Below are 20,165 nucleotides of genomic sequence, written 5' to 3'. Positions count from 1 at the left end.
AAACAAAAAGCCTATTATTTTAAAGAATATATGTTAAGATAAATGTAACAAGATCTCACGTGAGTATATATATTTTTCGTACTAATAAGGTAAAAGTACAAAATTAAAATCAATTAATATGAAATGAAAGATGTTTCATATAATTACTAATGACCAAACCTAAGATGAAATATGAAAATGCGCACAATATTGCATTTATTTCAGGGGCCCAATATTTTCAACTCTTTACTCTTTCACCTCCTCACATTATTATCATGAATTAATTGTTTGGTGGTAAATTATTGGTAGTCAAGTCACCATCATCCATAAGGCGATCGAATTAATGAGAAAAGGCTAAGTAATAAGAATAAAAAGATGGTATTAGTCTAGGTTAAGAAAATAATTAAGAACATCCATCTTCATCTTCAATGGCATCGATGAGGTCCTTCAGAGTATAAAATTATTTTTGGGTTTTCAACCATTGGCTTAAATTTTTGGTTGAGTTGATCCTTTGATATGGTATCGGAACCAACATGATTTAAAGATCACTCATTCAAAGCGCAACATAGTTGAGAGGTTTGATTTCACAATTGGCATAAATTAAGGAGGTTATTGTCGTAATGGCTTTTCATGAATAATTTTTTTTCCCGTCAAAATAAAGGGGGGTTTTTGCCATGTTGAAAATGTAGCATTTGATTCATGATTTGAGGAACAATAGCTTCTTGAAATAAGGTAGTGAGAACTTGTTAAATTAGGGTCAATTTTAGTCATATTTCTCATTCATCATCAGAATATTTTTATACAACCTAAAGTAGAGAGTCCTACTTCATTATTCCTAAATACATATTATATATAGAGAGAGTCCTAACACCCTCCCTCAAGTTGGAGCATGCAAATTATGAATGCTCAACTTGGACAACAAAAATTCAAATTCAATCCTACCAAGTGCTTTAGTAAAAACATATGTCAACTGAAACTTAGTAGGAATATATGACAGACTCACTAATCATTCATTCACAGCATCACAAACAAAATGACAGTCAGCCTCAATATATTTGGTGCGTTCATGAAACACCAAATTCTTAGCAATATATAACGCAGATTAACTTCAAAATCACATATTTCATTATTTCCAATACATATCATATATATATGGAGTCCTACACAACCCAACCTAACATGAAAAGCCTACCTAATCCATTACTTTCCAATTTTCCATTGTAACATCTTATAATATGTTGGCCGTTGGAGTTGGGGGGAGATCTCCTTTTATATCACATAAGATCAAGTACAGTTCGAACCTATCTATTATAAAGGTCAAAAGTCAACGGCTTGTATTGACATCTATCATACCCTTTTTTTAATAATCTTGTTGCTCTTTTTCTAATGATGTTTAAGGTATTTTGCTTCTATTTTAAGGAACAAAACTACAGATTAGAAACTCACAGAACATTATACATTCTAATATTGGAAGCAATCATCGCATTTTGGATAGATTATGGTCAATATTAGTGTCCTTCATGAGGTGGAAGGTGCTAAAGCTAGAATGGTCATATCTCAACTTATAAAGCTAACTATTAGTTGGTAAATTTGGATGTGATAGGCATCAAGGTCGTGATTGCTAATCATAGAAGATAATATACATGAAAGTCAGAATTTTTCATTAGTTTTATAAAGCCAATCATTAAAGTAAATAGATCAAAAGAGTAGTGAATATATACAAATTGATTTACCAAACTGCTAATGAAAAAGTGATGGTTGACCAAGATGTAGTACAAAAATTAGTATTTGGGTCTGGAAGTTACCCCGGGTTGGTATTTGTGTTTTCGAACTTGATATGTATTTTTTCCCATTTCCATTAAAATATATTAAGGAAAACTCAATATTTAAAAAATACAAATATAATAATGTGGACGCTTAAAGCATGATTAAAAGTTGGTTAAGATAGTAATTGAGTCATGTTATAATAGCAAGATGTCACGAATTCAAATCTTGTTGCAAGCTAATTTTACTTTTGTTAATCGACATAGCTTAAACTATTCAATGTATTCAAAAAGTAGTATGTTCTCTTCTTAATATTGAACTTGAATAGTTGGTGAAGTAGTGGTAGTCCCCTTTATCTTACCAAAAAAAAAGAGCCTAATTTTAAATTAAAATTAGATGGTCTCTTATAAGACCGATTCTTTTTGCACATAGAGTCGCAATTTTTATGTTTCTATCTCTTTGCTTTCTTTAATTCCACAGTCTCCATCAACGTCTTACTTATTTTGGAATAGATGATGTATGGTAGTATTAAATGGTAAAGAACTAAAGCTCCTATAATACACAAAAATTTACATATTATAGATTCTTACATGAGACAAGGTTACAATATACTTAATTCCTCCATTCTTTTTATATTACAATAGTTACTATTTTGGGTAGTTTTCACATATGTTACAACAATTTCAATTTTGGTATAAGAAGCAACATTAATTAACAATATATATATATATATATATATATATATATATATATATATTATATATATATATATATATATATATATATATATATATATATATTGCCCTAACTTTATCGTATTAAGACAATCATTAATTACTCACTTTGCTATATAAAATTGCTCTTATTTTATAAGGAGGATTTCTCTCCTACTCTAGTTAGTTAAAGAGTTACTTTTATGCTAAACTACTCATTTGTTCCAAATCCTTAAAAATTGTGTCAAAACACATTGTTGTAATAGAAGAAGAACGAAGGTAGTATTAGTTCGATTAAATTTTAACCGGATTGGGTCACCTTTAGTTTTTACTACTTATAAACTTTAAATTTTGGCTTTTTTTTGGGATTTTTTAGACTTATCCGAGCCTGGTCATATTTTCTCACGAAACACTCCTAGTAAAGTCGACGTGGCTTGTGACGTTGCGCGGGTGCTTGACACCATTTGTGTTGCCTCGAAAAGCCTCTAAACACCCTATTTATTCATTTCTCCTGAAATCCAAAATTAATTACCTCGCAATGAACGTAAAGGCATCCATATATTCGTTCCAAGCCACATGACTCCTTTCCAATGACCTACCATGTCCCTAGAAAGAATCTCGTGACGTTCGGAGCTCGGGCTCTAGGAAAGTCCGAAAGCGTGTATTATAACCTTCAATTTTGCCTGTTTTTGCGACATTTTTGGACTTCTTCGGGCCTGGTCATATTTTCTCCCGAAATATTCCTAGGAGTGCCGACGTGGCTTTTAACGTTGCGCGCGTGCTTGACACCATTTGCATTACCTCAAAAAGCCTTTCAACACTCTATTTGTTCATTTCTCGTGAAACCCAAAATTGCCTTGAAATGAACGTAAAAGCATCCATATATTCGTTCCAAGCCACATGACTCCTTTTCAATGACCTCTCATGGACCTAGGAGGCATCCCATGGCGTTCGAAACTCGGTCCTCGAGAAAGTCCGAAAGCGTGAATTATAACCTCCAATTTTAGCTTTTTGGGGACATTTTTTGACTTCTCCAAGCCTGGTCATATTTTCTCCCGAAACATTCTCATGAGTGCCTACATGACCTATAATGTTGCGTGGGTCCTTGGCACAATTTGTATTGCCTCGAAAAGCCTCTAACATCCCATTTGTTCATTTCTCATGAAACCCAAATTGCCTCGAAATGAACGTAAAGGCATCCACATATTCGATCCAAGGCACATGACTCCTTTCCAATGACCTACCATGTCCCTAGGAGGAATCCCATGGCATTCGGAGCTCGGACCCCGGTAAAGTCCGAAAGCGTGTATTATAACCTTCAATTTTGGCTGTTTTTGGGACATTTTTGAACTTTTTTTAGAGTTGGTCATGATTTCTCCTGAAACTTTCCTAGGAAGACCGACGCGACTTGTAACATTGCGCGGGTGCTTGGCACCATTATGTTGCCTCAAAAAGCCTCTAAACACCCCATTTGTTCATTTCTCGTTAAACCTTAAATTGCCTCGAAATGAACATAAAGGCATCCATATATTCGTTCCAAGCCACATGACTCCTTTCCAATGACCTCCCATGATCGTAGGAGGCATTTCGTGGCGTTCGGAGCTCGGACCCCGAGAAAGTCCGAAAGCGTGTATTATAACCTTCAATTTTGGCTGTTTTTGGGACTTTTTGGACTTTTTCAGGGCTGGTCATGATTTCTCTTGAAACTTTCCTAGGAAGACCGACGCGACTTGTAACATTGCGCGGGTGCTTGACACAATTTATGTTGCCTCAAAAAGCCTCTAAACACCCCATTTGTTCATTTCTCGTGAAACCTTAAATTGCCTCGAAATGAACATAAAGGCATCCATATATTCGTTCCAAGCCACATGACTCCTTTCCAATGACCTCCCATGACCGTAGGAGGCATCCTGTGGCGTTAGGAACTCGGGTCTCGAAAAAGTCCGAAAGCGTGTATTATAACCTTCAATTTTGGCTGTTTTTGGGACATTTTTGGACTTTTTCAGGGCTGGTCATGATTTCTCCTGAAACTTTCCTAGGAAGACCGACGCGACTTGTAACATTGCGTGGGTGCTTGGCACCATTTATGTTGCCTCAAAAAGCCTCTAAACACCCCAATGTTCATTTCTCGTGAAACCCAAAATTGCCTCGAAATGAACTTAAAGGCATCCTTATATTCGTTCTAAGCCACATGACTCCTTTCCAATGACCTCCCATGACCGTAGGAGGCATTTCGTGGCGTTCGGATCTCGGACCCCGAGAAAGTCCGAAAGCGTGTCTTATAACCTTCAATTTTGGCTGTTTTTGGGACATTTTTGGACTTTTTCAGGGCTGGTCAAGATTTCTCCTGAAACTTTCCTAGGAAGACCGACGCGACTTGTAACATTGCGCGGGTGCTTGGCACCATCTATGTTGCCTCAAAAAGCTTCTAAACACCCATTTGTTCATTTCTCGTGAAACCTTAAGTTGCCTCGAAATGAACGTAAAGGCATCCATATATTCCTTCCAAGCCACATGACTCCTTTCCAATGACCTCCCAAGACCATAGGAGGCATCGCATGGCGTTAGGAGCTTGGGTCCCGAAAAAGTCCGAAAGCGTGTATTATAACCTCCAATTTTGGCTGTTTTTGGGACATTTTGGACTTTTTCAGGGATGGTCATGATTTCTCCTGAAACTTTCCTAGGAAGACCGACGCGACTTGTAACTTTGCGCGGGTGCTTGGCACTATTTATGTTGCCTTAAAAAGCCTCTAAACACCCCATTTGTTCATTTCTCGTGAAACCTTAAATTGCCTCGAAATGAACATAAAGGCATCCATATATTCGTTCCAAGCCACATGACTCCTTTCCAATGACCTCCCATGACCGTAGGAGGCATCCTGTATCATTAGGAGCTCGGGTCTCGAGAAAGTCCAAAAGCGTGTATTATAACCTTCAATTTTGGTTGCTTTTGCGACATTTTTGGCCTTCTCTTGGCCTTGTCATATTTTCTCCCATAATATTCCTACATATGCCAACATGACTTGTAACGTTGCGCGTGTGCTTGACACCATTTGCATTGCTTCGAAAATTCTCTAAACACCCCAATGTTCATTTCTCGTGAAATCCAAAATTGCCTCGAAATGAACTTAAAGGCATCCCTATATTCGTTCTAAGCCAGATGACTCCTTTCCAATGACATCCCATGTCCCTAGGAGGCATCCCATGGCGTTAGGAGCTCAGGCCCCGTAAAAGTCCGAAAGTGTGTATTATAACCTTCGATTTTGTTTGTTTTTGCGACATTTTTGGACTTCTTCGGACCTGGTCATATTTTCTCCCGAAATATTCCTAGGAGTTCCGACGTGACTTGTAACGTTATGCGTGTGCTTGACACTATTTGCATTGCCTCGAAAAGCCTTTCAATACTCTATTTGTTCATTTCTCGTGAAACCCAAAATTGCCTTGAAATGAACGTAACAGCATCCATGTATTCGTTCCAAGCCACATGACTCCTTTTCAATGATCTCTCATGGACCTAGGAGGCATCCCATGGCGTTTGGAACTCGGGAAAGTCCGAAAGCGTGAATTATAACCTTCAATTTTGGCTTTTTTGGGACATTTTTTTGACTTCTCCAGGCGTGGTCACATTTTCTATCGAAACATTCGCAGGAGTGCCTACATGACCTATAATGTTGCGCGGGTCCTTGGTACAATTTGCATTATTGCCTCGAAATGTCTCTAAACACCCAATTTGTTCAGTCTCGTGAAAGCAAAATTGTCTGGAAATGAACGTAAAGGCATCCCTATATTCGTTCTAAGCCACATGACTCGTTTCCAATGACATCCCATGTCCTTAGGAGGCATCCCATGGCGTTCAGAGCTCAGACCCCGGGAAAGTCCGAAAGCGTGTATTATAACCTTCAATTTTGGCTGTTTTTTGGACAATTTTTGCTTCTCCAGGCTTGGTCATATTTTCTCCTAAAACGTTGCTAGAAAAGCCGGTGTGACTTGTAAAGTTGCGCAGCTCCTTGGCATAATATGCATTGCCTCGAAAAGCCTCTGAACACCTCATTTGTTCGTTTCTTGTGAAACCCAAAATTGTCTCGAAATGAACATAAAAGCATCCACATATTCGTTCCAAGCCATATGACTCCTTACTAATGACCTCCCATGTCCTTAGGAGGCATCCCGTCGCATCTGTAGCTCGGATCCCGGGAAAGTCCGAAAGCGTGTATTATAACATTCAATTTTGGCTATCTTTAGGACATGTTTGGACTTCTTCGGGCTTGGTCATATTTTTTCTCGAAACATTCCTAGGAAAGCCGACGTGACTTGTACCGTTGCGCGGGTGCATGGCAACATTTGTGTTGCCTCAAAAAGCCTCTGAACACCCCATTTGTTCATTTTCGTGAAACCAAAAATTGTCTCGAAATGAACATAAATGCATCCACATATTCGTTCCAAGCCACATGACTCTTTTGCAATGACCCACCATGTCCCTAGGAGGCATCTCGTGGCGTCCGGAGATCGGACCCCGGAAAAGTCCGATAGCATGTATTATAACCTTTATATTTGGCTGTTTTTGGGACATTTTGGGTCTTTTTCGGGCTTGGTCATATTTTCTCCCGAAACGTACCTAGGAAAGGCAACGTAACTTGTAACGTTGCATGGGTACTTATTGGCACCATTTTCCTTGCCTTGAAAAGCCTATGAACATCGCATTTGTTCAGTTCTCGTGAAACCCAAAATTGCCTCAAAATAAACGTAAATGCATCCATATATTCGTTCTAAGGCACTTGACTCCTATCTAATGACATCCCATGTCCCTAGAAGACATTTCTTGCCGTTCGAATCTCAGGCCACATGAAAGTACGAAATCGTTTATTATAACCTTCAATTTTTGCTATTTTTGGGACATTTTTGGACTTCTCTAGACTCGATCATATTTTTCCCCCGAAACATTCCTAGGAGTGTCTTTATCTCTTGTAACATTGACCGGGTGCTTGGCATCATTTGCGTTGCCTTGAAAAGCCTCTAACAACCCATTTGTTCATTTCTCGTGAAACCCAAAATTGCTTCGAAATGAACGTAAGGCATCAACGTATTCGATAATCCAAGTCACATGACTCCTTTTCAATGACTTCCCATACCCCTAGGAGGTATCCCGTGGTGTTCGGATCTTGGGCCCCGGGAAAGTCCGAAAGCGTGTATAATGACCTTCAATTTTGGGTTTTTTTGGGACATTTTTTTACTACTCCGAACCTGGTCATATTCTCTCTCGAAACATTCCTAGTAGTGCCGACGTAACTTGTAACGTTGCGCGTGTGCTTTGCACCATTTGCATTGCCTCGAAAAGCCTTTGAACACCTCATTTGTTCATTTCTTGTAAAACCCAAAATCGCCTCGAAATGAACGTAAAGGCATCCACATGACTCCTTTCTAATGCTCTCCCATGTCCCTAGGAGGCATCCCCGTGGCGTTCGGAGCGTAGACCCAGGAAAAGTCCGAAAGCGTGAATTAAGGTGAGGAAAGAGATAGAGAGAAATAAAAAAGCTACTCATACGATGAGAACAAGGATGACAAAGAGATAGAGAGCATGGAAATAAAAAAATGGTAACATCACAACTAAACTGAAACATCTAAAAATAGGGAGTGTCGAAACTAATAGTGAATGACGAAAGTATAAAATAAAACATAAAAAGGGGTTGATCCACAATAGAGAAGGAAAATTATTCCGCTGTTATCTATTTCATTCTGTAATTCCAAATTGAAGCTATAATCAATCCCATGTTAATTGGTTTATTTTGGAGTTTGCTAGTTATGTGTGCTTGAGAACTCACAAGTTGAAAGAATCAACAGTCCCCCACATGCAGCATGTGTTCTACAATTAGTCAATTTAAGTAGTGAGCTTAGTCCAAGAAATCACTTTGTTTTCCTTAAATTTAATATAATCACTCTCCTTGAAGAGTGCCAATGAAATCAACACATTAGACTACACAAGCGTTGTGGTCCTTTGGTTTGGGGGCCCCCACATGTGTACATTGTTATTAGCAATTTATTTAGTGTCTAATCCAAGATCTAAACTTGTTTTAGTAAGATAATAACCATTAAAAGAGTACTTTATTGTTGCACGAAAATCTATGAGATTGTGTCATGAGGTGATGTGGAGGGCCAGTCTAGCTAAATAGCCTAAGGATGCTTTTATGGGCTAACATGATCCGACTTAAATGTAATTAAATCATACTTTGTGGGGTTACTTTATGCTAATCCATGCATAAACACTTTAGCCTATACAATTTGAAACAAATCTCTAAGAAAGCTAAAATCTTGAATTTGGGGAGATTTGCCTACTATAAACTAGACAGAAGTCTAAATTTGAGTCAAAAAGAGGTTTAAAACTAGGTTAAACATTCTAATTAGTAGGCATATATTGTTCTTGTTTAAAGTAAGAGTTGAAAGGTTTTAGGATAGGCATAACCCATACAAGTTGGAAACCTAGAAATTCCATGCATCTTCATCCAAAAAAAGTGTGGGTTTAGGTTAAAGCATTTTTTAAACAATTGGTAAAGTAGAGATCTTGGTAAATTACCCTCATTAGAGATAAATTAGTATTTGGGCTCGTTCGTTGCTCCAGGTTGGTATTGTTTTTCGAACTTGATATGTATTTTTTTTCCATTCTCATTAAAATATATTAAGGAAAACTCAATATTTAAAAGGTACAAATATAATAATGTGGAACACTTAAAGCATGATTAAAAGTTGATTGAGATGGTAATTGTGCCATGTATAATAGCAAGAGGTCACGTGTTCAAATTTTGTTGCAAGATAATTTTACTTTTGTTAATTGATGACATGACTTATGTGCACATTGGACAATTCTAGTGGAGTAACAGAGCTGTCACGTTGTATACATTGTCACGCATGCCTTTTAATATATTTATATAGATATTTACTCCGGCCTCTCTTTCCAATTAAATGAAACAATTTAAGTGACACACTTGATGTCTTGACGATACTCAACTTTTTTTACCATTGATGACTCTAAGTATATATTTATAAATATTATAAAAGATATATTCAAAATATACATTGAGATAAATCTAAAAATAATATATTATATATTAACATTTCCTTTATATATTAGTAAAAAATTTGGTCAAAGTGAGGCATGTACATGGTACGAAATTGAAAATGTTATATATATTTTAGGATAAATTAATTATTTAATGGAGAGATATGACATTCTACAAAATACTACAATTAGAGACAGTGTTTTATTGCTATGGAAGTAAGGCAAAGTACAAAAGTAGATGTGCCTGTTAGCACTCCCAAAAGGCAAACATTCAATTCTCTTTGAAGTTTATCATAAATTCTTAAGGGAAAATGGGAAATAGGTACTGTTTTACTACCTTGATTACTGATGTTACAAAATGCAGAGCCAGAATAGAAGTATTTGTTGTTTGTTGTATTATTGTAAATACTTATATTAAGTTCCTAGATTCAAGAGTTTAGGAAATAGTGAACAAGAACAAGGGTGATAATTTTCTAACATGTAGGTGCACTAATGCACTATGGACCTTGGAAAAAGACATACTAAAATTCATTTCTGTTTCATATGGAGGTAATTAGTCCTGCCTTAATTATCTTCATAGTTTGCATGTGTAATAGTCAAATCCAAAAGTAATAATTAGCATTATAGTTGTGCAATTTGAATTAATGTAATAACTAAAAGCAAATATAAGTTGAAGTAGATTATTCAAATCAATACTAATCATACCTTTGAAATATTTATTTTTGTTACATTGGCTAACATACAATTTTTATGGCATATTCCATAAATGGTCACAATGGTTGGTAATAAGTTAATGATAATATATTTAGAGATAATATTGTAATAAAATCAATTGTCAACGTCCATTAAAATGGAGTTGTATTCTCAAATATGTGATATTGTTATAAATTTTCAATTTCAGTATGAATTCCATAACCCCGAGACGATGATGAATGTTAGTGACAATTCAAAAGAAAAAAATGTACTCATGATAATATTGTATTACTCGCTATATATATTAAGTTTTGCTTAAATTGTTCGGCCTTCCGCCATTGGAGCTTGTTTGCCACCCCAAGAGATTAGCTCTTGCACTCATTTTAGTAGCTTCACTCTTACAGCTATCATTATGCATCAATTATTGAACATCCTAAAAGGAGGGGATCGAGGAAGGTGCCTAACATCTAGGCTATCCCATGTCGAAATTTAAGGAGAACGAATTTTTCTTTATACAAAGGTGGGGACATCAACCTAGTAGAGACCTTTTGGATAGGACTACAGTCATACACCAAAGCATATCTACTAATGGGCTTGTGAACACTTAGGGGTGCTACACTAATGTTTCTGCATTCAAAACGTTAAAGAACATGTATTGGTCTTTAAATTGGGCTATTTTGGGCTAATTTTGAACTTTTAATAAACTACGATATTTTTTTATCAAAGAAATTTCCGAGATTCTCTTGATGTTTTGGGATGATTTTCTAGTAGTTCGGACTTGGAATCCTCTACATTGCTCTGAAATATGTCTTCAAAAACTTTTTTCGTATTATCTTTCATCCAATCTTAAAATAGCTCTAAAAGCTACATCATGCTCGTCCTTTGGCATATATTAGCTTTCAAATAACCTCCTATGACACTAGGAGGAAACCCATAAGGTCTATTGTTTGTACCCCAGGAACGTCCGAAAATTTGTACTTCCTCTATTATGAAATAATTGGAACCCTATTCTCAAAAAGCTCTTACATAAAAGAGAGAAGTGTTTCACTTATTTCAGAATAGAGGAAGTAATAGTCTTTACAATTTAGCTATTTTGCATATCTTCCATTCAACCTCAAAGTAATCGTAAAAGTCACCATATGTTCGTTCTTAGCTAGGCATGAATTACCTTTCAAACAACCTCTTATCACCCTGAATTCTCTTCTTTGTTCCTTCTGTGAGTGAAGATTCTGCCATTCCTCTTGAGCTCATATTTAATATATGGAGTTCACAAATTTTGTCAAATGACTTCAATCTAATATATATTTTCTCTTATAAAGTAATTACTTAAAACTCTATTTACAAAGGGAATTATTTTTATTAAACGAAATGGAATTGTTTATTGGTTTATAGTACTTCATGTAAATAGTACTAGTTCTCGACATAAATTTTATAATAGTGCATGATTTAAGCAGAAAAGTCCAAAACATAAGTTAAGTAGCTAGCTCATCCATTTGAAGTTCTCTTAAATAATTACTAACATTAAACTTATCTTTGTCAATACTGTTTGTTTAACTACATTTGGCATGTTTCAAGAATCGGGTAACAAATTATTAATTACAACAGCATAGGTTCATAAAATCTTGACCAAAAATATATGAAGGTGTACTAATACTAGCAGTTATTAATCACATTTGCTGCTTCAAAATTCAAAAAGAGTTTCTTGAATTTCAATAAATAAAATAAACCTACGAAAATCATTTATTACATAGATTAATGCAAACTTTTGTCATGACAACTACTTTTCATTTTAAACAATATATTTATGTTCGATCCCGCTAACGGACGCTCCGAGACACTAGATAAGAAATATATTGTTCTACTCCCTCCGTCCCAAAATATAGTTCCCATTTTGATTTTTAAGTGTTCTAAAATATATTTTTCATTTCCATATTTAGTTCCAAATTTTTCCGTAAATTGTCTAGAAAAATCGTGTCCAATCATTTATTTGCTTTTTGATTTTTGTTTTTTTCTTTAATTTGTTTATTCAACCAAAATGTTACAATTAATGCCCTTTCACCAATTATTCTCCATTCTCTCTCCTAAACTCATCTTTTCCCATACAATATTTATTTATATAAATAAAAAATCTTTACTATCTCTATCTCTTATTAGATTCTACTTGCATAAATTACCGTGAAAAAAGAAAAATGGAAACATATTTCAGAACGGAGGGAGTACTTAATCACTCATATTTATACAAAATAATAAAATAATATATAATTTCAATGCAAAGTATTTAATGTTTTTCAAAAGGAAAGAGAAAAAAACATTTAATTCCAACGCAAAGCATTTAAATGCATTGTATTGGAATTATACATTATTATATCATTTTATATACATATAAGTAATTAAGTTAAACAATACTATATTTCTTATCTAGCGCCTTCGAGACATCCGTTAGCTTCTAGAGCTGCATATCGCATAATGCAAAGTAAAAATTCAGATTCTTCCTTATCTTCATTTTTTTTTACTTTAAACTGTTTTTTTTTGTCACTCATCATAAGGAATAACAAAAATGAAGAAGGGGACACAACCAGGGTGTTCGATCAAAACCTAGAGTAGCCAGCTGCCCAGGGTCAGTACTACGAACAGTTTGTGGGGGGAGAGGTTGGGCAGGTGCACATTTGGTAAATTACAAGTACATTTATCCGCATATGTGAATAACTTATCATTAGATGCATCTCAAGTTTTCAACAATTGATTAATGGTTTCATCACTTTTAACAGATAATTAACCAACTTTTTTTGGGTGTAGGTGTACTTTTTGGTGTGGTTGTATACTTGTATATACTATTATATGGAACTAAAACGACAAAAACGAGAATTAATTTGATCTTAAGTCGTATTAGTCTTTGAATGTTTACCAAGTTTTTTTTTTGTTTTGTTACAAGAGTTCCATCTTAGCTTAAACTAAATTAAAACAATTAAGAATAAGTACGATAAAAAATTAGCCAACTCATGAGCATTCTGAACTTGTTAGCGAGAAACCTTGCGTATAAGACAAGACGAAAGTAAAGAAGCTAAGTTGAGGATGTGGTGAACAGTCCATCGAAGAGCAACCAAGTTAATCAACATCAAGATAACGAATCAAGCTTTATGTTTGTATTGGTTGATCTTTTAGTATCAGATAATCGGAGTCAAGTTGTATCTTCCGAGATTCTTATGATTGAACTGCTATTCAAATAGTAATGAAATTATTGATTTTGAAAACATTGCAAAACAAGCATTCTTAATCGTAACAGTTCAAATGTAATAAAAGACAAGATTCATAAAGAGTATAATTGTCGCTTGATAATAACATAAATCATTTATTTTTGTTGCTTATCAACAGATATTGAAAAAAAAGGACTTTCATTATTGATAATACTATATGCCACTTCCAACCTTAATTTGTTTGTCTTTGCCTATTGGCCATAAAAACAAAACTTAATTTGTCTAAAATCACACTTTCTTCCTTGTCAATAAGGAATAGAGAGTGATAAAAGGCAACGATACAAACGAGATTCAATTATAGTAGTATATTTTTAACAATTAACTACTTCACATATTTTTTATTTTTAAAATTGCTAAGAAGAATTACTCTGGACTACCCTCGCATAAGTCCCCCACCCAGAGACTCATTACAAACCAGACACCCCCAACTCCCCAATCCCCTTAAATTCGTGGCAGAAATCAAACCCTAGACAAGGAAGATGAAAAAACTCATCACTTGAACCAACCCCGATTCCTCATTAACTACTTCGCATATGACATTTACACGACTCATATAATTCCTTATACAATTAAGTGTTGACACAATACGATTTGTTACTAAATAAGTAAATATATACTCCTAATTAGCTACACAATTATCTTAGTTTCCTTTCAATGTGATCACAATCACACATGCAAATATCAATCAGTAAATTTCCTTATTTCACACCCCAATTTGTTTATAGAAATTTTCATAGGACAAAAAACTCAAAATCTACAATTGGACTAGTTTAAAAAAAATAAAGCCTCAAGGGGAAATGAGCTTCTCTAACCTCTCTACTACAGTCAAGTCTACACCCCATTTTTTTTGCTGCACTTTATTCCCTTCAAATTCGATACTTTGCCTTGCTCAGTACCAGCATTAGAAGAAGAGGACATTACCCATCTTCTCTCTTTCTCTCTCTTCATGTTCCCCACATTGTCTTGTTCCTCTTTTCTCTGAATCTCATTGTCATACTCATATTAATTTTAATACTAATACTATACTATAAATCTATACTATACTATATATCTCAAAAAAAATACTATACTAAGTATTTCTTACTACTCTTGACTGTCTCAATCCCTCTCTTTCATCTTTCCTTTGTCTCTTGTTATGTTTCTTATTATTTGGCTTCCTCTGCTTTTTTTCCCTCTTTTTTTTCTCCCTTCAAATTCATTCAATGAGTTGAGTTTTAAGTTTTAACCAATTTCCTAACTGGGTTTTGTTCATTTCAATTCATAGTTAAAAACCCAGAAATTAGATTGCTTAAAAACTGTAGTAATTTCTTTGTTAGTTCTTGATTTCTTGGAAAAAAGGTAGGATTTTTATTTTGGACTTTTACTCAAATTTTCTTGGTGTTGGTTTTTCTGTGTGTAAAGTAAGAAACTTTCTATTATTTGGTTGAGATTGAAAGCTTGATCCATTTTTCTTCAATCAATTATTGGCATTTTTTCTTCCAAATTTGTGTCTCCAAATTAATTAGAGTACCCCAGAGAAAAGCCTTAAGTGTGTGTGGGGAGTGTCCTATATGAAGTACTGAAAACAATGACAGATGGGAGCTCCAAAAAGACCAAGGTGTGTTTGTGTTTGTGTTTGTGTTTGTATGAGAAAATGCCCATAACTTCTTTTTTTTCCTCTTTAAGAAAATTAAAATAACAAAATGAAAAAAAATATGCACATAAATAATACTATTACTATTCTCTTTCATTTGGGAGGTTGAATTAATTATTGTTCTGTTGCATAAATGAAGCTTTCATGGCCCAAGACTTTAGTAAAGAAGTGGTTCAATATCAAGAATAAAGCTGAAGAATTTCATGCGGATGATGTCTTCTATGAAGGTGAAATTTTTCCCCTTTTTCTTCTTCAATTAAACTTAACTCAAAAATACTATATTGATAATGATGATTTTGAAATGATCAATTTTGTTGAGTTTAAGTTTTTGGGTGATTTAAACTTGTTTTACTTTTACATTATAGTAGACTCTACAATTTCATCCTTGTATAGTTAATTCTGAATCAAAAGTGTTATATTTCAGCTGTATTATTGAATCATTGTCATATGAGCTCATATTGAGAATTAAAGATCTCTTGCATTCTCTTTTTACACACTTTTTTTCCCTTTTTGTTTCTCCTTTGGGGCTAAGAAATGGGGTTGTCTAATTTGAGAAGTTGAGTGCATGAATTTCATTGCTTTAGCAACTTTTGTTTGTAATGGTTCTTTATTCAGGTTGTGATGAAGATTGGAGTAACAACTTCACAGAGAGAGAGGCATGCACTATCAAGAAAAGCAAGACAGGTTCAGTATCTATCACATTATATTGCTTTTGGACCACTCTGCCCTTTTGATTCCATATATACTAATTTTTCAAGAATCACTTTTTCCATTCAAATTTGTGCTTTAATCTCATAATTGCTCTTCTTCAAATGCTTTTTTTCACCAGAAAGATCATATAGGAGGAATTCTGACCGTCCTCGGCGCATTAAGATTGATTTAGATACATCTCATGTCACTGATGTAGAAAACTATAGGTTAGTCCCAAATTCTTTCAAAATGGTTTTGTTCAATTTTTTGTGAATTTCCACCTTGAGAAGTATTGGTGTTCATATTTCTGGCAATTGGGTATGGTTGCAGGATTTTTGTAGCTACTTGGAATGTGGCAGGAAAATCACCACCAAGCCATTTGAATCTTGAAGATTGGCTTCATACATCACCTCCTGCTGACATTTATGTTCTTGGGTGTGTTTTTCATGTTTAGACTTCAGATTAAGTTTCTTGAAACAAAATGCAATTTTCTACCATGTGACAAAAAGTACTGATTGTTTGTGATGCTGCCATTTCTGAATTCAGCTTTCAGGAAATTGTTCCTCTGAATGCTGGTAATGTTTTGGGTACAGAAGACAATGGCCCAGCTAAGAAATGGCTAGCACTAATTAGGAGGACTCTGAACAGTCTTCCTGGTTCAAGTGGTTATTATCAAACACCTTCACCAATCCCTGATCCTATTGTTGAGTTAGACGCCGATTTTGAGGGATCAACAAGGCAAAAGGCCTCCTCTTTTTTCCACAGACGATCTTTTCAGTCGTTGAGCCGGAGCATGAGGGTGGACAATGACATGTCAGAGCCTCAACCACGGCTTGATCGAAGATTCAGTGTTTGTGACCGGGTCATGTCTGGACATAGAGCTAGTGATTATGATCCCAATTATAGATGGTGCTCCTCAGATGATGAAAACACAAGTGAATCACCACCTGTTGTTCCACATTGCTCACCTATGTCTTATTACAACGGTTCCTTTCACGTGGAGGAGACTGAAAAGCAAAGAGGTCAGTCAAGGTATTGTTTGGTTGCAAGCAAGCAAATGGTGGGAATATTTCTCACTGTTTGGGTAAGGAGTGATCTTAGAGATGATGTTCAGAATATGAAAGTATCTTGTGTAGGAAGAGGGTTAATGGGCTATCTTGGAAACAAGGTACTTGAAAGTTAATTGTAGTTTTTTTTCCTAGGAACTAGGATGAGGCAAGAACTCAACTGATGTTGGAACTTTGTATATAATATTTTGCAGGGTTCAATTTCTATTAGCATGTCTTTACACCAAACAAGCTTTTGCTTCGTCTGTAGTCATCTAACTTCAGGACAAAAAGAGGGCGATGAGCTAAGAAGAAATTCCGATGTCATGGAGATACTGAAGAAGACTAGATTTCCTAGAGTTAATGCAACGGGTGATGAGTACTCCCCTCAGCATATTTTGGACCATGAGTGAGACCCCTTATCGAATCTCTATATCTCAATTGTTGCAATAATTTACTAGTATATATATTTTTACTAGTATATAGGAAGAATGTATGTAAAGTTTTGTTGGATTAGTGTCAATGTATGTGTTCAACAAACATGTTATTACTTATTGGTCTAAACACTGATATTTTTTGTTGCAGTCGAGTCATTTGGCTTGGGGATTTGAATTACCGGATTGCCCTATCCTACCGATCTGCCAAGGCTCTTGTTGAAATGAGAAACTGGAAGGCTCTGCTCGAAAAAGATCAGGCAATTTTCTAAACTGGATGTCTCTTATCTTAAAATCAAAACATTGGTCTTCTTAAATCAGTGTGTATTTATAGTTATGCAGAAAAAGTTCTGAGTCTGAACATTGATGTGTTTGTGTTTACAGCTTCGCATAGAGCAGAGACGCGGTTGTGTTTTTGAGGGATGGAGTGAAGGGAAGATATACTTCCCTCCTACATATAAGTATTCCCAAAATTCAGATAGATATGCTGGTGCTGATACTCATCAAAAAGAGAAGCGAAGGACTCCTGCATGGTAAATCTTATGCATGTATATTTTCATATTGTAGACTGTTGCCTTATGATGCTGATATGGTTAGCAGGAATTATGCTGTATTTGAAGTTAAAAATGGATGCTTCAAACTTTGTTCTTTTCACCTACGAAGTATGAAATTTAGACATCTGAAATATTGCTATTGGTTACATATGAAGGTGTGATCGAATCTTGTGGTTTGGGAAAGGCCTCCGTCAACTATCCTATGTGCGTGGTGAATCTAGGTTCTCAGATCACAGGCCAGTTTATAGTGTATTTTTGGCAGAGGTAGAGTCCATCAACCGAGGCAGACTCAGGAAAAGTATGAGCTGTTCCAGTGCCCGGATTGAAGTGGAAGAGCTATTACCTCAAGCACATGGATATTCAGGATTCAATTTCTACTAAAAGGGATTCAAATTCAATATCGAAATTTTAACAAGTGGGTATAATCTTTACTTCATTTCTTTGAGGCATCTTAATATCACTTTCAAATTCTATAAGTTCCTATGTTTACTCTGCAGATACGCGGCTTGCTGCATTTCGTAAGCAATGATAAGGTGTTCCATGTTTAGAAGGTACATTGCAAAAGAACCGTCGAAAGGTAACTTACCAAAATGATAAAAGCAATCACTTTACCATATTGCATCAAATCATCTGTTGTAAGTTAGTGTATAGTTCCACAATTCCTATATAACCAAAAATAGTTGATCATTTTCTCAGTTATTTCATTTTCCCAATTTCCTCATTTTCTCATACTTCACACATAAGTCAATTTTGCATCAATTATGATCAAAATTTCTAAAGATAAGTAACATCTTGATTTTGGTCCCCCTAATCTGTAGGTAGTGGAACTGTTGCAATGTAAACACAGTATAATGGTGATAGTGACATTCCACCATCATCCCTCCCCAAAAAAGGTTAGTTTTTTTACTCTTTTTTCTGTTATTGCTGTTATTCTCCATCCCTTGTGAATCTTTCCTTTTGTCTAATTCTCTTTATTCTCCCATTTCTTCCTCAGAAAACACAGGTACTCTCAACCTGTAAATCTTTGCTGATTCCTTTCTATTAACCCCACAAACTCTGCAACTTACCATTCTTTTCCCCTGTCATATGGGGTACATATACACCCCTTGGCATATTCTGACAGTTCAAACAAAGAAAATCTTCAATGGTGAGTTAAAAATGAACAATTTGGTTTACCTCTGCCTATTTATTCACCTTTTGTGTGTAAAATTTAAGCTAATATGTGAAAACTGAACTTGTTTTTATACAGGATATGCTGATATCATAATAGGAATTCGCCATAAGTGGCCTAGATGGTTATGACATAGTATTACCATTCTTTCTTGTAAATATAGATTTAATTAGGCTATTGGAATGTGAAATTACAATTGTAAAGATTTAGATTGTTTATTTGCCTAGATAGTGCAAATAATCGTGTATGAAAATATCCGACTCAAGTGAAGGCATATTGACATCTCATCCCTTGTTAGGGCCTGTTCTCCCCAGCTTAATTTCAGTTCAGTTCAGCTGTTTTATGCCGAAGAGAACAGGCCCTTAGTTGCCTAATTGTTAGTCGGAGTGTTACATTTTTAAGTGTAAAAGAGCTAGTAGTAGATGAACATAATCATTTGAGGGTGTTCAATAGTTGTATAATCCAAGTATATAGATACATAGAAGATGGGTGTGTCATGTGTGGCACTTATTCTTTGTATGGACAAAAATACAAACTAAAAGAGCAAAGAAGATCATAATTGAAGTTCTTATTGATCTATAAGCTTCTTTTTACCCCTACCCTTTATCTTCTTTCAGCAGTAGTTCTGATTCTTCTTTATTTGTTACTGTTTCTGATGATTATACTGTCAAAGGTAAAAACAAATAAGAGTGATTTGTATATTGAGTATCTGCCTTCTTAGGCAGAACTTTGCTCCATTTTCTTGCATTGCACTTTCTTTATTGTAATGAGAGTTAAACTTTCACAGTTATTTGAATGTAAAAAGAATATAGTAAACAGATAATAGTCCTTGCAGAAAACAACATTGTCAGCTTCTTACAGAGATGTCACTATATGAATCTCCCAAGAGCATAAAAAGAGTAGAAAGGGAAATTTTCTTTATATTTAGACATTTTTCTAATACTTCCTCCGTTTTTTTTTCTTACATGTAATTTTAGGAAGTTTCAAATTAGATGTTAGTACACTTTTATTTTAGGTAATAACTTTTGTTTATCTCTTTCCTATCACATATTCACATGGAACATTTTTGTTTTCTTTCTCTCTATTTCTATCATCTCCAAAAATTACCTAGTAGTCCGTGATTTGAAAAGTGTAACACGTATAAAAAAAATCGGAAAAAGTATGTAAAATCTATTATAATGCA

General features: G+C 35.0%; 1 protein-coding gene across 1 annotated transcript; it reads left to right on the top strand.

Moving 5' to 3' along the window:
* The first annotated feature begins 14,263 nt into the window (after positions 1 to 14,263).
* On the top strand, positions 14,264 to 19,581 carry LOC104894531 (type I inositol polyphosphate 5-phosphatase 4). The gene is made up of 14 exons (XM_010680787.3): positions 14,264 to 15,051; positions 15,227 to 15,314; positions 15,703 to 15,771; positions 15,917 to 16,004; positions 16,108 to 16,212; positions 16,324 to 16,945; positions 17,039 to 17,232; positions 17,409 to 17,517; positions 17,642 to 17,790; positions 17,967 to 18,226; positions 18,309 to 18,388; positions 18,630 to 18,704; positions 18,806 to 18,958; positions 19,061 to 19,581. The coding sequence occupies exons 1-10, from the start codon at positions 15,022 to 15,024 to the stop codon at positions 18,190 to 18,192; spliced, it is 1,680 nt and encodes a 559-aa protein (XP_010679089.2). The 5' UTR covers positions 14,264 to 15,021; the 3' UTR covers positions 18,193 to 18,226; positions 18,309 to 18,388; positions 18,630 to 18,704; positions 18,806 to 18,958; positions 19,061 to 19,581.
* The last annotated feature ends 584 nt before the right edge of the window (positions 19,582 to 20,165 follow it).

The sequence above is a fragment of the Beta vulgaris genome, chromosome 5 (assembly GCF_026745355.1).
Source record: "Beta vulgaris subsp. vulgaris cultivar EL10 chromosome 5, EL10.2, whole genome shotgun sequence".
NCBI lineage: Eukaryota > Viridiplantae > Streptophyta > Magnoliopsida > Caryophyllales > Amaranthaceae > Beta > Beta vulgaris.
This window is presented reverse-complemented; position numbering and strand designations above follow the sequence as displayed.